The sequence below is a fragment of the Panulirus ornatus genome, chromosome 7 (assembly GCF_036320965.1).
Source record: "Panulirus ornatus isolate Po-2019 chromosome 7, ASM3632096v1, whole genome shotgun sequence".
Lineage (NCBI taxonomy): Eukaryota > Metazoa > Arthropoda > Malacostraca > Decapoda > Palinuridae > Panulirus > Panulirus ornatus.
This window is the reverse complement of record NC_092230.1, coordinates 4,762,932-4,782,780: the sequence shown is the minus strand read 5'-3', so window position 1 is coordinate 4,782,780 and position 19,849 is coordinate 4,762,932. Positions and strand designations below refer to the sequence as shown.

Sequence of the window (19,849 nt, the reverse complement as noted above, 5' to 3'; positions counted from 1 at the left end):
GGGAAAGTAAAATGCTCAGGGGAACAGCCACTTGGCAGGCGGGAATATCAATCATCTCAGCACATCACCAGCCAGCTGATGTCATCTCGCAACTGTTGACAGTTGTCAGCACTGTGGTAACTACCAATTATATAAGGATATAAGGTACATACTCTTTGCTGGGTACCCATTTCCAAGTAATTTAAAAGTATGTATAAGTAAAAAAAAACGTGTATCTCTAATATATACAATTCAGTAACTGACAGTGTTTACATTTAGAGCAAACAATATGATGGTAATTTTTCCTCCTCTCAGTGACCTGCCACACATGACATAGAGGCCTGTTTTAGTAGATGAAGATTTTGGAAGAGAGTCATGTAAAACATTTTAGGAAAATATGATTTTGTAGTGGAAGGAAATAAAGAAAGAAAGAAAGAGGTGGATGTATGACTGGAAATGTAAATGTAAGAAATAAGGAAGGAGAGTTGTTGAATCAAAAGGAAGCAGTGATAGAAAAATAGACAGAGTTAATTAAAGAACTGATGAATGTAGGAGATGATGAGGCAGTAGTTGTTACATGAATGTTTATGGAGGATGAAAGGAAGAGATTAAAGGTAGGAAAGGCACCAGAAGTGAGTGGAATATTGGCTGAAATGTTGAAGTATGGAGAAGAAAGTATGATAGAGTGTTTGTGTTTGATGTAATTTGGTTTGGATGCAGATGGTTGTGCCTGAGGGTTAGGTGAAAGCTATTCTTGTTCCTTTTATTCAAGGAAATAAGATGCCAGGAATGTATGTAACATTTATAGGGGAGTAAGTCCGTTGAATATAACAGGAAGAGTCTATGCTAGAGTGTTCATTGACAGAGATGGAGAGGACTGTATGGAGAAAAAGTGAGGAGCAAGGGGGTTATAGGAAAAGCAGGGGATTTTTGGATCTGATTTTTATGGTCAGATTAATTGTGAAAGAATATCTTGCTAAAGGTAGGAAGCTGTATGCAGCTTTTATGGATAAGGAGAAAGTGTATGATAGAGATGAGAGGAATGCCTCATAAGTTGTTTTAAAGATACATAGGGTAGGAGAACACTTTTTAGTTGCTTTGACGAAGATATTTGATGTTTGTTAAATTGTAAATTTAAAGTGCCCTGAATCAATGATACAGATAGAGGTTTGGGTGATTTTTTATTACCTTAATGTATAAAAGACAGGTTCCAGCCCTGTACAGATTAACAATGAAATATATAAAATAATGAGATAAACAGTATTGTTAGAAGTTGAATTAAATTATTTGATAACAATGAATGCTTAGTGATATTAGCATACTCAGAAATGATGAATTCTAAGTTATATAAAAATTATATTTGCATGTGTTGAAGGAAGCCCTCCAAAATGTAAACCAAAACTGATGGCAGTGGGTGAGGTTTTAGTGTTGGGTGGGAGGATAACATATAGTGATGAACATTATACAGAATTTTCTTTTCAAAGGATTAGCCTGGGAGCACTTTTGTCAAGTACAAACTGTTTTAGCTTTCTTTGTCCAGATGAATTTTGTGTGGGTTTTAAATAGAATTAAAATATGATCCAAAATTATTCCTAAAACTGTTTCCCACCAGTCACACTGGATTGACTAGACACTCATATGCTGCAACTGTTGACCACCAACCACCACAAATGTGCTGGGTATGACTGATATGTAGATGATTGATGGGTATGAAATTATCATGGTACACGATTCTCTCATGGCAGAGAATACCACACAGTACTGCATGAGAAATTTTATAGTACAAAAAAAAGGCAGCCCTGCATTGTATTATACGAAGATGGCTGTGGCAAATTTGTGGAAAAAATATGCTTTTTCACATTTTTGGTGTTTTTTCCAATCTTAATTACTTACACAGTTATTGAGAAGTGGTATTGATGGCCATGGTTGCTGAGGCAAATTAGAATAAGGCTGTAGCAGTATCCTAATGTGGGACATCTGCAGAGAAGCCATACTCAGGGTGGGCAGAATAGTTAACTACTTGAAGTTTACCATCTTTATCATAAAAACCGTAGCGGCCATGGACCTGGCCATTTCCGTCCCTCTCTTCATATCGGAACTGCCGGTTGTAACTGAAAAGAAAAGTAACGCATGAGTAACCTGTAATCTTGTATTGAGTTAAGGTATCATCTAAAGATCTTTGCAGAAACTTTTTTCAGTTCACCATATTACAAAAGTATCTCTCCAGAACATTGTCTCAGTTTAGGATAAGGTATACCAAGATCATAAATGATAGCTTTCAGGAACATGAAGAAACTTGAATATGAATTCAACTAAGGCAAGTTGTACTTCTCAAATCCATAGCTCTGTGGTCTGGCAACTCCCATGATTCTTCATGTTTTGAATCTGCCGCCATTAGTTATTAGTTTGTGGATCTGCCACCAGGGTGGCACTGTTAGCAGCACTAAGGGGTGAAAACCTGTTTACACTGCAGTCAAGCTAATGAAGAGTCCTGCTAATTTCTTAAATTCAGCTGTATTTTAGCCTTTCAGGATGTCATCCAAGAGACCAAGAAGTACAGAGAATGGTGCTAGTGCTAATAAGCATAAGCATAAATCATTAATCATACTTGAATAGGTATAAGGGAGTGACCCTTTATGGTTACATTTGATAGTACTAAGGCAAGTTCAGAAACTTAAAGGCAAGGTGGAATTCAGTGGGATATTCAAAAAATGTGATCAATGCAGAGGATAAAAGCAAATAATATTGTCAGAAGACAAAATACTGGAGATATCAAATGAGGACAAAGCAGCACTGCAGAGAGAGCAGGGTTTTAGGTGATGATAATGTCATATGGAAAACAATGTATTCAAATATTAATAGATTGATAATTAATGATAATGAGCTGGAATTGAAGGATCGCATACGGGAAAGTGCACTTGATATTGTAGAAATCGTGGAAACAAAGCTTACTAGAGAGATAAGATCTCACCTGTTTTGCATAAAAGGGTACATGCTGGAAAGGAGGGAAAAAGAGGCACAAGATTATCCCTAATGATAAATGATTGCTTTTAGTTTGAAGAAATAGTGGTGGATGGCTCATTCAGAGTAACTACAAGGAAGAAGTTTACAGTGGTATTAATATTATGCAAGCCTCCAAAGAACTGCAATAGTCCAGAACAAATATATAGTGGTGACAATGAAAGAACAATCAGGGTGGTACTTGAAGTAGTAAAATGCTCACATCTAAGAGATGGTAAAATACTGATAATGTGGGATTTCAGTTGTAAGGAGACAGATTGTGGGAATTTGGATTCTCATGGAGACAGGGAGTTTAGAAAGTTTTTATGAGTGTTAAAGGAAAATTTTTGTTACCAACATGTCAGTAAGCACACTATTGTGAGAACAACTGATACTCTTTCATTGCTAGATCTGTTCACACTTGCTAGCATGGATATCATACATGATACACCAGTTAAGGTAAGACAAGATATGAATAGGAGATATAATTGTGGAAACTACACAAATCTCAATAATTTTTTATTATAACATAGATTGAGATATGGAGTTTGGAAGCTTGGAATCAGAGCCTTGTGGTGAGAGGTTCTGTGAAATTTACAATGGATAGAAACATAGGTACCTCAAATGATAAGGGAATTGTAAGAAAGGTGAAGGAATGGTTTAGAAAAATATGTAAAAAAGTGAAGATGCTTTGAGATGTGCAATGAGTAGAGTACGATTAGAAATGAGAAACAAAGAAATTTTGGAAAAAATGTTATGGGCAAGGCAAGAAAAAATCCCAAATCCTTAAATTCATCAGGAGTCATTTGTCAATTAAAGAGTAACTAATCAGACAAATGAATTCACAGGGCCAAATTTTAGAGGATAATATAAGGATATGTGAGGAACTGAATGACAAGTCTGAAAGTGTGCTTACAACAGAAGAGACTGTAGACCTAACACAGTGAGATGGAAGTTTTAGAAATTGAGATATCTAGCAAAGGTATTACGAGAATACCAAAATGCCTTGATCTATACAAGGCTCTTGGTCCTGTTGAAATTTCACCTAAGTGCATAAGATATTAGCAGTTACGATAGACAAACCACTTGAAACACTGCTCAAGATGTCACTGGAGAGGTACAAAGAGCCAAGGGAATGGAAAAAGGCAAAAATCATGCCTATCTATAAGAGAGAGAGAGGAACAGAAGGCAAACTGTAGACCAGTCTCACTCATTGTTAAGGTTCTGAAAAAGATTTTTAGAAAGTGGATGACTTTCTACTGAGGAGAATGTACCTAAGTGAGAAAGAGCATGGTTTTAGGGAAAGGTATCATGTGTAACATACCTCTCAGAGTTTTATGAGAGAGCAAGCTCATTCTTAGATGAAGGAAAAGGCTAGGAGGACCATTTCTATCTAGACTGCTAGAATGCATTTGACTGCCACATGAGAGGCTGGTTAAGAAAATGGATAACCAGGCAGAGGTAAAGGGAAACTCCTTTGATGGATAGATGATTTCAGTGGAAGGGAGCTCAGGATGCATGAAAGGAGAGCCTTCTACAAATGAGTTGAGGTGACCAGTGGAGTGCCATAAGGTTCTGTTCTGAGACCATCATTCTTCTTGATCAGTGTACGTAACTTTCCTGAAGGGATGGACTCATACCTGATTAAGTTTCCAGTTGATGAAAAGGTCATGGGGGAAATGCAAAATAAAGAGGATCACACCAACTCATAAGGGGACCTAAACAGTCTAAAGTTGGTTGACGACATGTGATTTGAACAAATTTAAAGTAATGAGAATGGAACAATGGAAGAAGGCCTTAAAGTGATTAGTGTGAGACATAAAATATGGTTTAGGATTTTGTGTGTGTGAAGGACATGAGAGTCGACATCTTCCCTAACCTGTCACCAAGAATCCCACATTAGAAGTTTAGTTAAGGAGACAAACTGTGTAGTGACAACCAGTAGAATGGCATTCAAGTATATAGATAAGGACATATTTAGCAAGCTGTTCATATATTACATAAGGCCAAGACTAGAATATACTTTGAAGTTTGTTCATTCCACCTACAGGAGCCCAAAGAGCTAATAAAGAAGGTCCTGAAAAGGAGGGCAACAAAATTATACCAGACTTAAGAAAGCCAAGATGCAAGAAAGTACTTGAGGCTTTACATTTGTACACCTTAGAAGAGAGGAGGATGACCTTATCACAGCCATTAAGTTTTTAAAAGATATCGATAACATAATAGTAAACAGAGATGTAAAGATAGAGCAACCAGAGGATACAACATGAAGTAAAGCAAGAATAGGATAACTGAGGACATGGTTAATGGAGACAGCATACATTTATTTAAGTTGTATGATAGTAGAGGATGTTCATAATATGATGCCCTGGAAGTGTAAAACTTGCTTCCCTTATGGTACAAATAGTTAATTACAAATATGTAATTAAGTCTCCATCTACAAATATGTAATTAAATCTCCATCTACCAAACCAAGATCATGGTCAAGCAAATCAGTCTTGTTTCCAACTCTCTCCCATTCTTGATCAATGTGCAACGGAGAAAGTCATGTCTGTGAATGTGCTGATAGGGGCAGCTGGTAAGATGTGTGATCATTGTTTGGTGGAGGTGAAGGTTTATAGTGGGTTTGGGAAAAGAGGAAATTAAATGGGTTGGAGGAAAAAAAAGCTTGTGAGAAGAGGTATTAGGAGAGATTGAGTGAAGATGACAAAAGGTGAAGAAATGAAACTAGGAGAGTGGGTGAGGAATGGTAGGTGTTAATGTTTACATGTGTGAGAGAAATGTGTGGCATGCAGGTGGGAGATGAACATGTAAGGAAGGGTAGTGAGTGGTGGGATGAGGAAGTTAAATTGCTAGTTAAAGAGAAAAATGTATGAGCATTATTTGCAGGGAAGGAGTGCAAATGATTAGTGGAGATGTACTAGAGAAAGCACCTGCATGTCAAGAGATAGGAAAAGGGGCTTGAAATAGAAGTAAAATGAGCAAGTATGAGCATACTTCAGGGAGATTTTTTTTTTTTTAAGGAGGTTAATTGGGTGAAAAATTATATATAATGAATGAGGAAAGATTGACAAAGAGGATATATGCGTCAGAGGTGGAGTGAATGAGGAGAAGTGGGAGACCAAATTGGAGGTGGAAGGATGCAGTGAAAAAGATTTTTAGTGATCGGGGACTTAACATACAGGAGGGTGAAAGGCGTGCAAGGAATAGAGTGAATTGGAATGATGTGGTATACCAGGGTCGATGTGTTGTCAATGGATTGAACCAGAGCATGTGAAGCATCTAGGGTAAACTATGGAAAGTTTTGCAGGGCCTGGATGTGGAAATGGAGCTGTGGCCTCAGGGCATTACACATGACAGCTAGAGACTGGGTTTGAATGAATGTGGCATTTGTTTTCTTTTCCTAGCACTACCTCGCACGCATGCAGGGGGAGGTGGGTGCTGTTTCCTGTGTGGCAGGATGGCGACGGGAATGGACGAAGGCAGCAGGTATGAATATGTACATGTGTATCTTTGTATATGTCTGTGAATGTTTATGTACTTATACATTGAAATGTATAGGTATGTATATGTGCGTGTGTGGGTGTTTATGTATATGCATGAGTGTGGGTGGGTTGGGCTATTCTTTCAGCTGTTTCCTTGCGCTACCTCTGATGTGGGAGACAGCGACTAAGTATAATAAATAAAAGGGGAGGGAGCGGGAGGCTGAAAATCCTCCCCTCCTGTTTTTAATTTTCCTAAAGAAGGAACAGAGAAGGGAACCAAGTGAGGATATTCCCCCTAAGATTCAGTCCTTTGTTCTTAATGCTGCTTCACTAATGTGGAAAATGGCGAATATGCATGAAAAAATTTCATATGTGCTATTTCCTGTGTTGTATGGAATTTAATCTGGAATTGAAACTGGGACACCTTAAATGGACCTGAAACTGAGATGCCTTATGACATGGAGTGACAGTTTTACAAGGCCTGTAAAGGGACTTTATGAAGTGGAATGGTAACCATGTGAAACCTGAAGCTGGCAAAGCATAGGCTCATGAATCTGGTGATCAATAGTTACTGAAGCAGAGACTGACTAGGATCCCCTAGATGGCTGATGTTTTAAATAGTTACCACAGAGGGAGGGAGGGAGAGGGATTTACCCTACCAGAAAGGGAGGGACTCGCCTTACTTGAGAGGAGGGGCTTGTCCTACTTGAGAGGGAGGGACTTGTCCTACTTGAGAGGGAGGGACTTGTCCTACTTGAGAGGGAGGGACTTGTCCTACTTGAGAGGGAGGGACTTGCCCTACCAGAGAGGGAGGGACTTACCTTACCATAAAGAGAGGGTGGTACTTACCCTTTGCCTGTGTCATAGCCAAAGCGGTAGGAGTGGGGGCCTTGCTGGCCATGGATCTGAAAAGCCAACCGACCATCGCCTTTGCCATTTTCGACCTCAGAGGCATCTGCTACAAACTGTAGGATATTCACAATATTTGCCTTCAGCATTCAGAATATACATACTTACAATAAAAAGTATATTACATATTTTCAGAAAGAAGCATTCACTTTCCCTTTACATTTCCTTCTAAGTTTGCTTCAACATTTGCATGATGAAATTATGAATCTTTCCCCTTGAATTTTTTCCATGATTATTTATGATCTTTTTGTATCAGAAATATGTAGCATTCATAGCAGCTTAGAAATGTGCTTATATTGTAACAATGTGGCAGCTTTAGGTAACTGTATTACATGATGATGTTTGAGACATAGCAGAGCATCAGCAGGCAAGAATCTCGCTCAATGCATGGGAAGGTAACAACAGCAAAAAAAAATTTCTAGTACATTGAAAATTGCAGCCATAAACAAAAGTCATCAAAGTGAGACATTTAACTGGAATATATGAAGGGGGTTTAGATATAAAGAAGTACAGAGGGAAGAGGAGGAAAACACTCCAAAAGTTCAGGAGAAAGTGGAAAACCTACCTTTTAGAAAAAGGAACAGCTCGTAGTTGATATGAAAGATGTTATCAGGTATGTGGTTCCAAAACTTAGCAGTGTAAGAGGAGAGAGATACATCCTAGTGGCCTACCCCTGAGATGCTAATGGCTGCACACAGCTCACATACTGACGTAAAAAATCCAAAACTTGAGTTTTGTCTCATTCAGGTTTAAAAAGGGCAAGAAAGCATTTGGCATGATATGTGAAGACCCATCAGCGTAGAACAGAGAGAGATAATTGTCAGGCAGTTATGAAGCTAGTAAATTCCTTGTTTTGAGTAAAGATGAAAAGGAAATATAATTTAACACAACTAGAAAATTACTTTTAGACTATAGGTGGCTCTGACCTCTGTGTACTAATACCAAAGCCCATCTTATGTACCAGTCAGCATCACTAGACTTGTCAAAGTGACCACTATATTTGAAGGAATGGTTTGTATTGTGTCAAATAGGTAGGAAACAGATGAGATAATATCCAAAGATACCGTGAGGCAAAATTGTCAGTGAAGAATGACCATGCTGCTGAATGATTTCTGTGTCCAACTGCAGACTAGTTCTGCAGGTAGCAGAACATGGAGGATCGTATACATGCTAATTTAGCAAGTTTCCATGACTGGTAGAAGGGGAGGTATTAAAGTGAAGCTTTCCTTCTAAACATATGTAACAGTTGGACGATATGGGCTGTAAAGTCTGTTAGTCCAAGAGCAGATACATCATGATTACCCTCTAACTGTATGGTGTCAAACTTAAGACTTAACCTATCAGATAAGACAGGCACTGTGAGCTCAATATAGTGCCTCTCCTCATTGAGTATGTAGGTTGAGGGTGCAAGAGGTATGTTTTGAAAATGAAGAGTTTGTTATAAATTCATATCTAGATGGGAATAAATGGTACTATTTTTTTGTATAAGATTACTGATTAGTCCATGAGCATTGATACATTGCCATATCCCCTTGATGTATCCTCAGACAAGTGTGCAAATCTGTTAACCAAGAAATACAGAAATCTTGTGCAGGTTGGATACCTTTTAATTTGTTTGGTCTGTGGTGGAAATTACAACCTGGGCAGCAAGCAAGAGTAAGGGTATGTGTAGATCCCAGAGGATACATTGTGAGAGGAAGAACAGAATATAAGCCTCCACTTGTGCACAGATATTTAGGCTTGAAGGAACACTGTGACCATACTAACCTGTTCTCCATTAGCATCCAAGTGGCTCCCATGGACTACCTGTCGCTTCTCCTTCACAAGCTCCTCATCCTGCATCTTCTGTTTCACCTTTGGCACAAAGTTGTTGAAGGCTGGTTGCTGGTACTCTTTCTTGATTGGTTCTTCATATTCTTGTTTCTTCTGATGTTGTGGCTCATTAGTTTCATACTTAGGATGTTCTTCATACTCCAGGAACTCGTACTTTTGTTGTTCTTCATACTGTGGAATTTTTTCATACTGTGATAGGTCATCATACTGAAGGACCTCTTCCTCAACCTGTGGTAGTTCCTCATAATGTGGGGTGTCTTCAAACTGTGGATTATATTCTTCTTGGAAATGAAGTGGCATTTCTTGTGGCGGGAGGTCACTGTGGAAGGGGGGGCGTTCCTGTTGGTAATCCTCATTTTCCTGTGAAGGGAGTCTTTCCTGGTAAAGCAGTGGTTCCTCCTCATACACCACTGGCTCGTTCACAATTATGATGGGTTCTGATTCATAGTTTGGCCTGGGAGCATACTCCTGATCTTCGAGGATGGGTTGCCCCTGGTAGACCACAGGTGCCTCCTGCTGGTACTGCAGGTGTGGTCTAAACTGTGGCTGAGGTCTGAACTGCTGCTGTTGTGGGATTTGTGGTTGGTAGACATCAGGAGCTGTCAGTTGGTAGTCTGGGGCCCTTGGAAATGCCAGATGAGGAGGCCTGGGTCGGGGACGGGGTTGGCCAGAGAAACGGGGAAGAGGGACACGGCGTGGCAAGGGACCATCCACACGGGAGGACACGACCTTATCTGATCGTGGCTGCGTCTTTGGGATTTCTACAAAGTCGTAGTAATCATATACTGAGGGAGAGCGAGGCCTAGGCCTCACAGGGCTTCCAGCCACCACACTCACACACACCTGTAAAAGAGACATAGGGTTCAGTCCCTGCACTCCTAACTTGATGCTTTCCAAAAGACAATGTAGTTCCGTGAGAATCTTTACAAGTTTCTTGAGTGTTTTGACTTGAACCTTTGGGTATGTTTAATAAACTTAGAAGAGTGATCAGCTCAACCAATGAGTATAGTTGCATCATTTATGTTTACTGAGCTCATTCCTAGTGATGTGTTTAGTTGATGCCTGAGTATGTAGACTTGGTCCCCTCATTATAATAATTGAACCTTTAACTAGATCGTATTCCACAAACATCAATCCCTGAACCCAGTGAGTGTAATATCTCAACCCTTAAAAGAAAGAGAATCCATCATTAAACCAAGTCATCATACCTGCAGGTTATAAATTGTCTAGCCACACATTAGCAATTCTTTGTGTGGCCACACATTTTATCCGTAACTTCAATATATGGCCACTTCTTAACTGTATGGCCACACTTATCACTCATGACGATGATCATAGCTTTTACCTGTAACGAAAGTTTACAGCCACACTTGTGCTCATTGTGCTGCCAGACATATGTACTCCATGAGAACAACACCCTCACATTGGGGTGGATGAGGTCTTGGACGCAACTGTTAAGAGGTGCAGGTGCATGGCACTTACAGATATTGATACTCAATTAAACAGTACTCACAGATGTTAACACGCAGCTACACAATGTCCTTACAGATGTTAATATGCAGTTACATACACAGTGCTTTCAGACTTTAACATGCAGGTACACACAATCCTCACAGGCACAGGTACACACAGTGATCACAGATGTTAACATGCGGGTGCACATGAAGTTCACAGATGTTAATATACAGGTATTTAGATTTTAACAGGTACCCACGGTGCTCAGATGTTAACATGCAGTTTCACTCATTGCCCAGAGGTGTTAATAGTTGCATGTATATACCGTACTCACAGATGTTAAATTCAGGTACATACACGATACTCGTGTTAACTGATGCAGTGAACACGAAGCTCACACATGTTAACATGCAGATACACATGGTACTGCAGATGTTAACATGAATGCCATACGGTGTTCACAGATTTTAACACGCAAGTCACCATGGTGCAAAAGCAGTCAGTCAGCTGTAGATCAAGTAAACTTGTAGGACAAATTAGTTTCTTAAGTTTAGTTAGAGTTTAGGCTAGGACTGTATTCAGTACAGTTTAAATTTGAGGAAATGACTTCTGAGTTTATGACGTGTATGTTGGGTTAGATGTCAGGTAAAGTCTTAAGCTATGTTGCAGAGGCAAGAAATAGGTTAGCCTTGTCGGCAACAGGGGATGGCCACACCGGACCAGCTGCCCGACATTTAGAAAGTGATTTTTTCCCGTTCTGTGCTTTGCAGGTGTCTTGTGTTGGCTGGCCATCAGACACTAGGGGGGTTGGGGGGGGGAAAGCTGGGGGGATGACTCGACCGAGAGAAATTAAGAAGCGACAGCTGCAGATCTCACTACACATCTCTAGTGAAACTTAGACCACGTGTTTGAACCAAGGTGTGTGTGTGTGGCGAAGGGTAATTACTGTGGAAATACCGGTGATGCCTGGGAGGTGCCAGACCCCACCTGCACCCCGTCTTGTAACAGATGCTGTGGATTTGTGAATTAATTCGCCGATAACCATGGGTATTTGTCCAAAAAGTCAGTTGCTATACAGTTTCCGGATACATTAATTGGTTTCTGTTTATCTTGCTTTACTACTTCACGAACGCGTTCAAGTGTAATCATGGATTATCACTTCATCATTAGGTAACACGGTTGCTGGATCATCATGTATAAACGAAAACGGATTTTGATTTTCATTTTTGCTTAACATTGAAAATACATTATGCCTTTTGTTTTTAGCATCAATATATATATATATATATATATATATATATATATATATATATATATATATATATATATATATATATCCTGGGGATAGGGGAGAAAGAATACTTCCTACGTATTCCCTGCGTGTCGTAGAAGGCAACTAAAAGGGGAGGAAGCGGGGGGCTGGAAATCCTCCCCTCTCGTTTTTGATTATCCAAAAGAAGGAACAGAGAAGGGGGCCAAGTGAGGATATTCCCTCAAAGGCTTAGTCCTCTGTTCGTAACAATTCCTCGCTAACGCGGGAAATGGCGAATAGTATATATATATATATATATATATATATATATATATATATATATATATATTACAGAGGTATAAGTTTGTTGAGTATTCCTGGTAAATTATATGGGAGAGTATTGATTGAGAGGGTGAAGGCATGTACAGAGCATCAGATTGGGGAAGAGCAGTGTGGTTTCAGAAGTGGTAGAGGATGTGTGGATCAGGTGTTTGCTTTGAAGAATGTATGTGAGAAATACTTAGAAAAGCAAATGGATTTGTATGTAGCATTTATGGATCTGGAGAAGGCATACGATAGAGTTGATAGAGATGCTCTGTGGAAGGTATTAAGAATATATGGTGTGGGAGGAAAGTTGTTAGAAGCAGTGAAAAGTTTTTATCGAGGATGTAAGGCATGTGTACGTGTAGGAAGAGAGGAAAGTGATTGGTTCTCAGTGAATGTAGGTTTGCGGCAGGGGTGTGTGATGTCTCCATGGTTGTTTAATTTGTTTATGGATGGGGTTGTTAGGGAGGTGAATGCAAGAGTTTTGGAAAGAGGGGCAAGTATGAAGTCTGTTGGGGATGAGAGAGCTTGGGAAGTGAGTCAGTTGTTGTTCGCTGATGATACAGCGCTGGTGGCTGATTCATGTGAGAAACTGCAGAAGCTGGTGACTGAGTTTGGAAAAGTGTGTGGAAGAAGAAAGTTAAGAGTAAATGTGAATAAGAGCAAGGTTATTAGGTACAGTAGGGTTGAGGGTCAAGTCAATTGGGAGGTGAGTTTGAATGGAGAAAAACTAGAGGAAGTGAAGTGTTTTAGATATCTGGGAGTGGATCTGGCAGCGGATGGAACCATGGAAGCGGAAGTGGATCATAGGGTGGGGGAGGGGGCGAAAATCCTGGGGGCCTTGAAGAATGTGTGGAAGTCAAGAACATTATCTCGGAAAGCAAAAATGGGTATGTTTGAAGGAATAGTGGTTCCAACAATGTTGTATGGTTGCGAGGCGTGGGCTATGGATAGAGTTGTGCGCAGGAGGATGGATGTGCTGGAAATGAGATGTTTGAGGACAATGTGTGGTGTGAGGTGGTTTGATCGAGTGAGTAACGTAAGGGTAAGAGAGATGTGTGGAAATAAAAAGAGCGTGGTTGAGAGAGCAGAAGAGGGTGTTTTGAAGTGGTTTGGGCACATGGAGAGGATGAGTGAGGAAAGATTGACCAAGAGGATATATGTGTCGGAGGTGGAGGGAACAAGGAGAAGAGGGAGACCAAATTGGAGGTGGAAAGATGGAGTGAAAAAGATTTTGTGTGATCGGGGCCTGAACATGCAGGAGGGTGAAAGGAGGGCAAGGAATAGAGTGAATTAGAGCGATGTGGTATACCGGGGTTGACGTGCTGTCAGTGGATTGAAGCAGGGCATGTGAAGCGTCTGGGGTAAACCATGGAAAGCTGTGTAGGTATGTATATTTGCGTGTGTGGACGTATGTATATACATGTGTATGGGGGGGGGTTGGGCCATTTCTTTCGTCTGTTTCCTTGCGCTACCTCGCAAACGCGGGAGACAGCGACAAAGTATAATAATAAAATAAAATATATATATATATATATATATATATATATATATATATATATATATATATATGAACTCACCCTTTTGTTACTTCATTGAAACATGTTGAAAACCATTTGAACAACTGGTGTTATTTTTTCTTTCTTTCGGTAGGATTTTACTGAGCTTTTTCAAATCACTGACCCAGTTTATGTGAGAGAGAGAGAGAGAGAGAGAGAGAGCTGGTCTTGGATTATATAGGGTGATCCGTCTGCGTATGGATGAATTGAAAACGCTGCGATGAAATGTAGCGAGAAATTCTACGGCGTACATCTGTTGCGTGTGTCGTTTATAAAACCGGGGGGAGCTTGTCATATGCATCGTACGCAAATGTCGCCATTGCCTTACTGGCCACTTGAGCGCCATCTGCAGCCAGGGGTATGAGCGAGACGCAAGGATGTGTGAAGCGTAGCCATTGGCGGTGTGCTAAAGTTTGAACGTGGCTTTCGTCATGTGTAGGGCGTTCGAAAAGCTCCAAAATACTTCTACATATTACAGTGGTGCTGGACATTGTTGTACATATTACAGTGGTGCTGGACATTGTTGTACATATTACAGTGGTGCTGGACATTGTTGTACATATTACAGTGGTGCTGGACATTGCGTACATATTACACTGGCGGCGGGCAATGCGTACACATCGCAGTGGTGCTGGAGAATGCGAAAAGGGTTTCATCACTCGTTGTAAGGCGTCGGTGTAAGGACAGAAGCCATTGTCGCTGACGCAATGACAGGAGACGACCCCCCCCCCCCTCCCCAGGGGCCAACGGGGATCATCATACGCGAGCGAATGTAGTTGGATTTTTTTTTCTTTTGTAGATGTAGTAGATCGTAGATGAGGTCACATTCCACGTCAGTGACAAGGTTGAATCTTACGTTAGCGACGTTTCGGGCACTGAAAACCCGCTTTATTTCATCCACAAACTTGGAAAGGATGAATTCCAGGGTTAAAAGGGTATATGCAACGCATTTTTTTTTATACTTTGATAATTAAATGTACTAAGAAAAATATGCTTGTTCCGAAAGTTTCATGGAAGTCGGTTCAACTACAGCCGAAATATTGTGGAAAAGATGTTTCACACCTGAACGGTTTTTCTAATCACTCAGTTATACTGATGGCTTCGCTGTGACGTCACTACATCACCGCCATTTTGATTTGAAAAGAAATTGCACTAGGACTTTGCTGCGCTGTGTTTTTTCCATAATTTCAGTGTTCGAACCGTTCTTTCGTATAGGTTTTAGAGTTAATAGCTTTGTAGTGAGTTTAGTTTCGCTGCTTCAGTTTTAGTATAGTGATTTACAGTTCGTATTTGAAATAAATTGCGTCAGCAGTGTTGACGATGGCCCACGACACTCCTGCTGTGGGTTACAGAGGGGGAAGACGATGTGTTGCTGGTGGATACAGCATGATGAAGGCAGACGGCGTCAATTTACACTCATTCCCGTTTGATCGGCCAGCAGTGTCGCGACAGCGGATACATTTCGTCTAGAATTAACGCCCGAAATTGGAGTGGCCCGTCAAAGTACCCAGTGCATTTCACCGAAGATGCCTCCCTAGCCAAGTACCGGATCCTCGAGTCTGTGGGAGTTTCAGTGAAAAGGAGAAGGACTTTGGAGGAGTGTGATGCAGTACCAACTATTCAGACTAAGGACCCACCTCGAACCACCCTAGGGAATCGAAGTAAGCGGGTAACGACAATCCAACTCCCAAAGGAAGCCAGCACCCCAAAGAAGCCAAGGCGGGCATTCATCAAGAGGGGAAACTCAACGGGTATGTACGTTTTTTTTATTTTGGCCATAAGAGAAATTTTGATGACATATTGTATACAATATTCTTCATCGGGTCCGACACAATCTCTGGTCATATAGCTTCAAAAACTACCCTTGTAAGATGCACTTTTCACTTCTAATCTCTGGACTGTATTATATCTAATATATATATATATATATATATATATATATATATATATATATATATATATATATATATATATATACACACAAATTTTGAAGATGTATACTTTTAGATCCGTCCGTGCTTATATTTGAAAAAAGTGGCACTATGGTTGATATATACGGGGGATAAAAATGATTTATTTTCACAGACTACATATAGCTGTTGGACTTCAAATGCACTAGTTAAGTGACTTATCATCTCGGTTGTAATTTGCCAAAAGTGCAATTTCACATTTCAGCCAGAGATTTGAAGAATGAATACTAGCACCTGTATTAAAATTGATTTTCAAAGAGACCTGATGACTGTATTATAATCCTTTTCTCATGTCTTGCTTTGTATATATCGACTAATATATGTATGCTCTTAATTTGTAGATTTTGTTGGGAGTATGATAGTGAGAACAAGGGACTGCAGGAGCCACATTATAATGAACTTTGTTTTGATTCTCATGGACCATCCACGGATGAAATAGTGCTTGATGATGAAGAGGTAAGGCCAAATGAAATGACATGTTTTTCTTAACTGAATTAATATGTCATACTCAAGTGATATAGATGTGATCATGTCTTATTAGAAATACACTGTAGTTCGCTCATAAAGCATATTCTTTTGAAATGGTCACAGATATTGTAAGCTTGATAGAAATACCCGAATATACATTATAATTTATTACATATGAATGGTTGGTGGGTTTATTGCATTTGAACAGTTAGGGGAAAAGCTCATTAGGCAAAAAAAAAAAAAGCCAATCGCTGGATTATATGTTTCAACCATTGATTCACCTAATCAGTCATTAACTGTTGATATAATCATTTCACAACCTAAGATGATCGAAGGTCAATGATGGTGCCATATTATTATCTTTCAATTACGTTTTTGACCTTCGTAACAGTTTCATCATATGGTCATTCTTTTCACAGAGTGTTGATGACCGTCCAGTGCCCACCAAGGAGACAAGGTCACCGGGGTCCCTGCTCTCACTGACTATAATACCCTAGAGAAGATCCCACCATGCCCATACAAAACTGAAGTCTCATGACAAAGGTATACTTCTTTTTCCTCTTACGTCTATGCAAGATTTTAGTGAACATGTACAGTGTATGTTTATACTGTGCAGTGCTGCAAACTCGCAAAATGTGAGATAGTTTCTTTGTGCCGGGAAATTTGTGAGTTCATTAAGAGAATGAATCCCTGTAAACATAATTGTAGTACGCTGATTTGATGACTTGAAAATAATCTTCGTAATTGAAACTGCTACTGTATTGTTCCGTTTCAAGGACTTTTAAACGTGTGAGTTAGTTTGGTATTTTGGAAGTTGAATTTGTAGCTACTTTCAAAAATTGTGTGAGTTGGTAAACAGACAAATTTAGAGCCATGTTGTGTGCTCAAATCAAACACTTAAGTTTACACATTTATGTGATGAACTATCTCCATAAACCTGTAAGTAATGCATGGTTTAATTATGGAGAGGTTGAATGTATGATGCATTTTCAAAAGTTATATTCAGATTTGTTTATGGTGCCGGGCTGGAAACAGCATTAAGGACGAGAGATGTTGGGGTCGCCTGAAATTTTGTGGCAGCTCCTCCCAGCTGGACATCTCCGTTGTCGGTATCCTCAAAAATCGATGAGCCGTAGGATATATATATATATATATATATATATATATATATATATATATATATATATATATATGTATATGAATTTTCGCTAGAGGTCGAGTCGCTGTGTCTTTTGGCCATAACGACTGCCATTATTTGTGCATGTCGTGACGTCATCCCGGCGAGCCTCGTTTTCTGTCATTTCTGTTTTCGGTTGATTGTTTTTTTTCGGACGACTCTTTTCAAGCGGCATAACTCCGTTATTTATGTGCCGATTTCAAAGCGTTTTATTATTCCTCGTTTAGAATTTAACAAAAACAATAAGATGAATTGAAAATTAATCGTCATTGCATATACCCTTTAATGTTTGATGTGGGATGTATTACGACGCGGTTTAATGGCCTTTTTTACATATATTTTTTCCCTGCTGAAAAGATTCATGTTGGTGATGAACGGCTCTTTGCCTAAGACGAGCCTTGGCGATATACTCGTAGAATTACACACACACGGGCCACCGTGGTGAAGTGTTTAGCGTTGCTGACCATGAATCACCTTAAGGCCTTCCGAGGGTCGGGGGCCTACACGGGTGTGTGTGTGTGTGTGTGTGTGTTACCAGACTCCGCCTGCAAGAGGAGGTTACACCGCGAGTGAAAAGTCACCTTTTGTGAGGATGTATCACTGGGTAACACCGGGACTCTTTTCTTATGTAATCCATTTCCCTCCCCCAGATACACATCCCCGGTTGCAAAACCAGATGAATACACCCACCACGTATTTCTTGGTTGATTTCCATGCCCCAGCATCCCTCTTGCCTCGACACTCGTAACTTAGAATCACTCATGAACTCACTGAAACCTCACAACTCCTCATCCTACGTCACCCCAACGCCTAGATTCCCATCGGGTTACCATATCCAGTAACACGTCAGCCACCCGGATCACGGCCACGCGAACTGTACACACACACACACACACACACACACACACACACACACACACACACACACAGCCTCCAAAAACACTTGTACAAATTCCAGGGAAGTAAGAGTGGCCTACCCTCTCACCATACGTTGTGACAGAGCTTCGGTATAAATAGTTTTTTATATCTCGGTCATGCCGTCTCTCACTCCACATCAACAAGGCCTGCACAAAGCAGGTACCACGCCCTTGGTCCAGACGTAGAAAGAAGTGGATCCCAATTTTACCCCCAAAAGGTAGCTTATTGAATAGACAAAAATCACTCCACTAAACACAGAAATCATAGATCGCCTAGAGGCTGACTTCCATCAGGTGTTCCTTCCTCCCTTTGTTTACATCCTCACACACGTAAAAACCCCAGCCTGAGTCTTCAGGGAGCATAACTACACTCTGGCTCCTCCTCCTATTCCTTCTTTTGGAAATGGAAATAAAAGAAGGATGAGGAGGGAGGGTTCCAACCTCCCTCGCTCCCGCCCGTTTGAATCGCCTTTTGCGATTCGCAGGGAAAACATGGTTAGAATATATTTGTGTGCCTGTCTGTGTGTGTGTATGTATGTTAGGCTTTGGGTTTTTTTTTTTAGGCTTTGGTTTTGATATGAAACAGCCAGAGATAAATGTATATGAAAATTAGGCCATTGTTCGTCTGACCCTGACGCGAGACACGTAATCATCTGTCTTCATCTCTCTCTCTCTCTCTCTCTCTCTCTCTCTCTCTCTCTCTCTCTCTCTCTATATATATATATATATATATATATATATATATATATATATATATATACAGAGATGTTCGTTGGGTTTTAGGCTACTGGGTAGTGAAGACGGAAAATGTCTACGAATATTTCTAAATTTTGGTGGCGTTACATAATAAGATTTGGCGCGTAATATGAAACATACGAAAGTTGAGATAGTTCGACCAGGCTTCTATGGTTTTGGCAACTACTGGTAACTTTTAGCTTTAAGGTAATCACCATTATATCGATATGTCTGATATATCTTTTGAATGATATATCAAAACTAGAAAAGTCGTATGGGTAAGAATACGAGAATAGCTTTGCCGTCAGCGAAGAATTTACATCACGTCGTAAGTTCTCTGTATTTTGATGTATTATCTAGATTATTGTTAGCATAGTCTTGCCAGAATTTACTTACGCGAGTCATATCGCAACACACTCCGACGGTAACAAAACTTTCGGGGGGGAAAAAATCTTTTTTGGAAAACACAATATCTCCAATATTTAGGACACCAAGTCGAAATTTCTGATCACTCCGTCACTTAACACATCACGTCACGTACCAGCAAGAAGAGCTTCATGTCGCCAGCGGTACAGCTACGAAGAAATTATCGACCATCTCAAGAAGAGTGTGGCTTATATAGAAAGGAGTTGGGGGAGGCACCGCCCACCGCTCAACCGACGTTGGTGCATACTTGAACGCAACTCTCATTGGCGCCATTGGCTGAATATACCGTCATCTCTCAAGGCATTATTTTCCTGAGATCTGAAGTTAAATAAACGTTTACAGTACCAGAGGATCGTTATT

General features: G+C 40.1%; 2 protein-coding genes across 10 annotated transcripts in view; one reads left to right on the top strand and one right to left on the bottom strand.

The window, feature by feature from the left end:
• The window catches only part of Prp39 (pre-mRNA processing factor 39), a 126,081-nt gene that overhangs the window by 12,047 nt on the left and 94,185 nt on the right, over nucleotides 1-19,849 (top strand). The gene's annotated exons all lie outside the window — the stretch shown is intronic.
• LOC139749388 (uncharacterized) lies at nucleotides 1,709-19,667 on the bottom strand. The gene is made up of 4 exons (XM_071663189.1): nucleotides 19,605-19,667; nucleotides 9,141-10,049; nucleotides 7,314-7,429; nucleotides 1,709-2,090 (listed from the first exon to the last, which is right to left on the bottom strand). The coding sequence occupies exons 1-4, from the start codon at nucleotides 19,620-19,622 to the stop codon at nucleotides 1,943-1,945; spliced, it is 1,191 nt and encodes a 396-aa protein (XP_071519290.1). The 5' UTR covers nucleotides 19,623-19,667; the 3' UTR covers nucleotides 1,709-1,942.

What these genes read in the sequence shown, in the direction of transcription:
- LOC139749388 (XM_071663189.1), bottom strand. An exon ending in TGGATGCTAATGGAGAACAG is followed by an intron (nt 7,430 to 9,140) that starts GTTAGTATGGTC and finishes AATATCCTACAG; the next exon opens with TTTGTAGCAGATGCCTCTGA. An exon ending in GGCTATGACACAGGCAAAGG is followed by an intron (nt 2,091 to 7,313) that starts GTAAGTACCACC and finishes TTTTCTTTTCAG; the next exon opens with TTACAACCGGCAGTTCCGAT.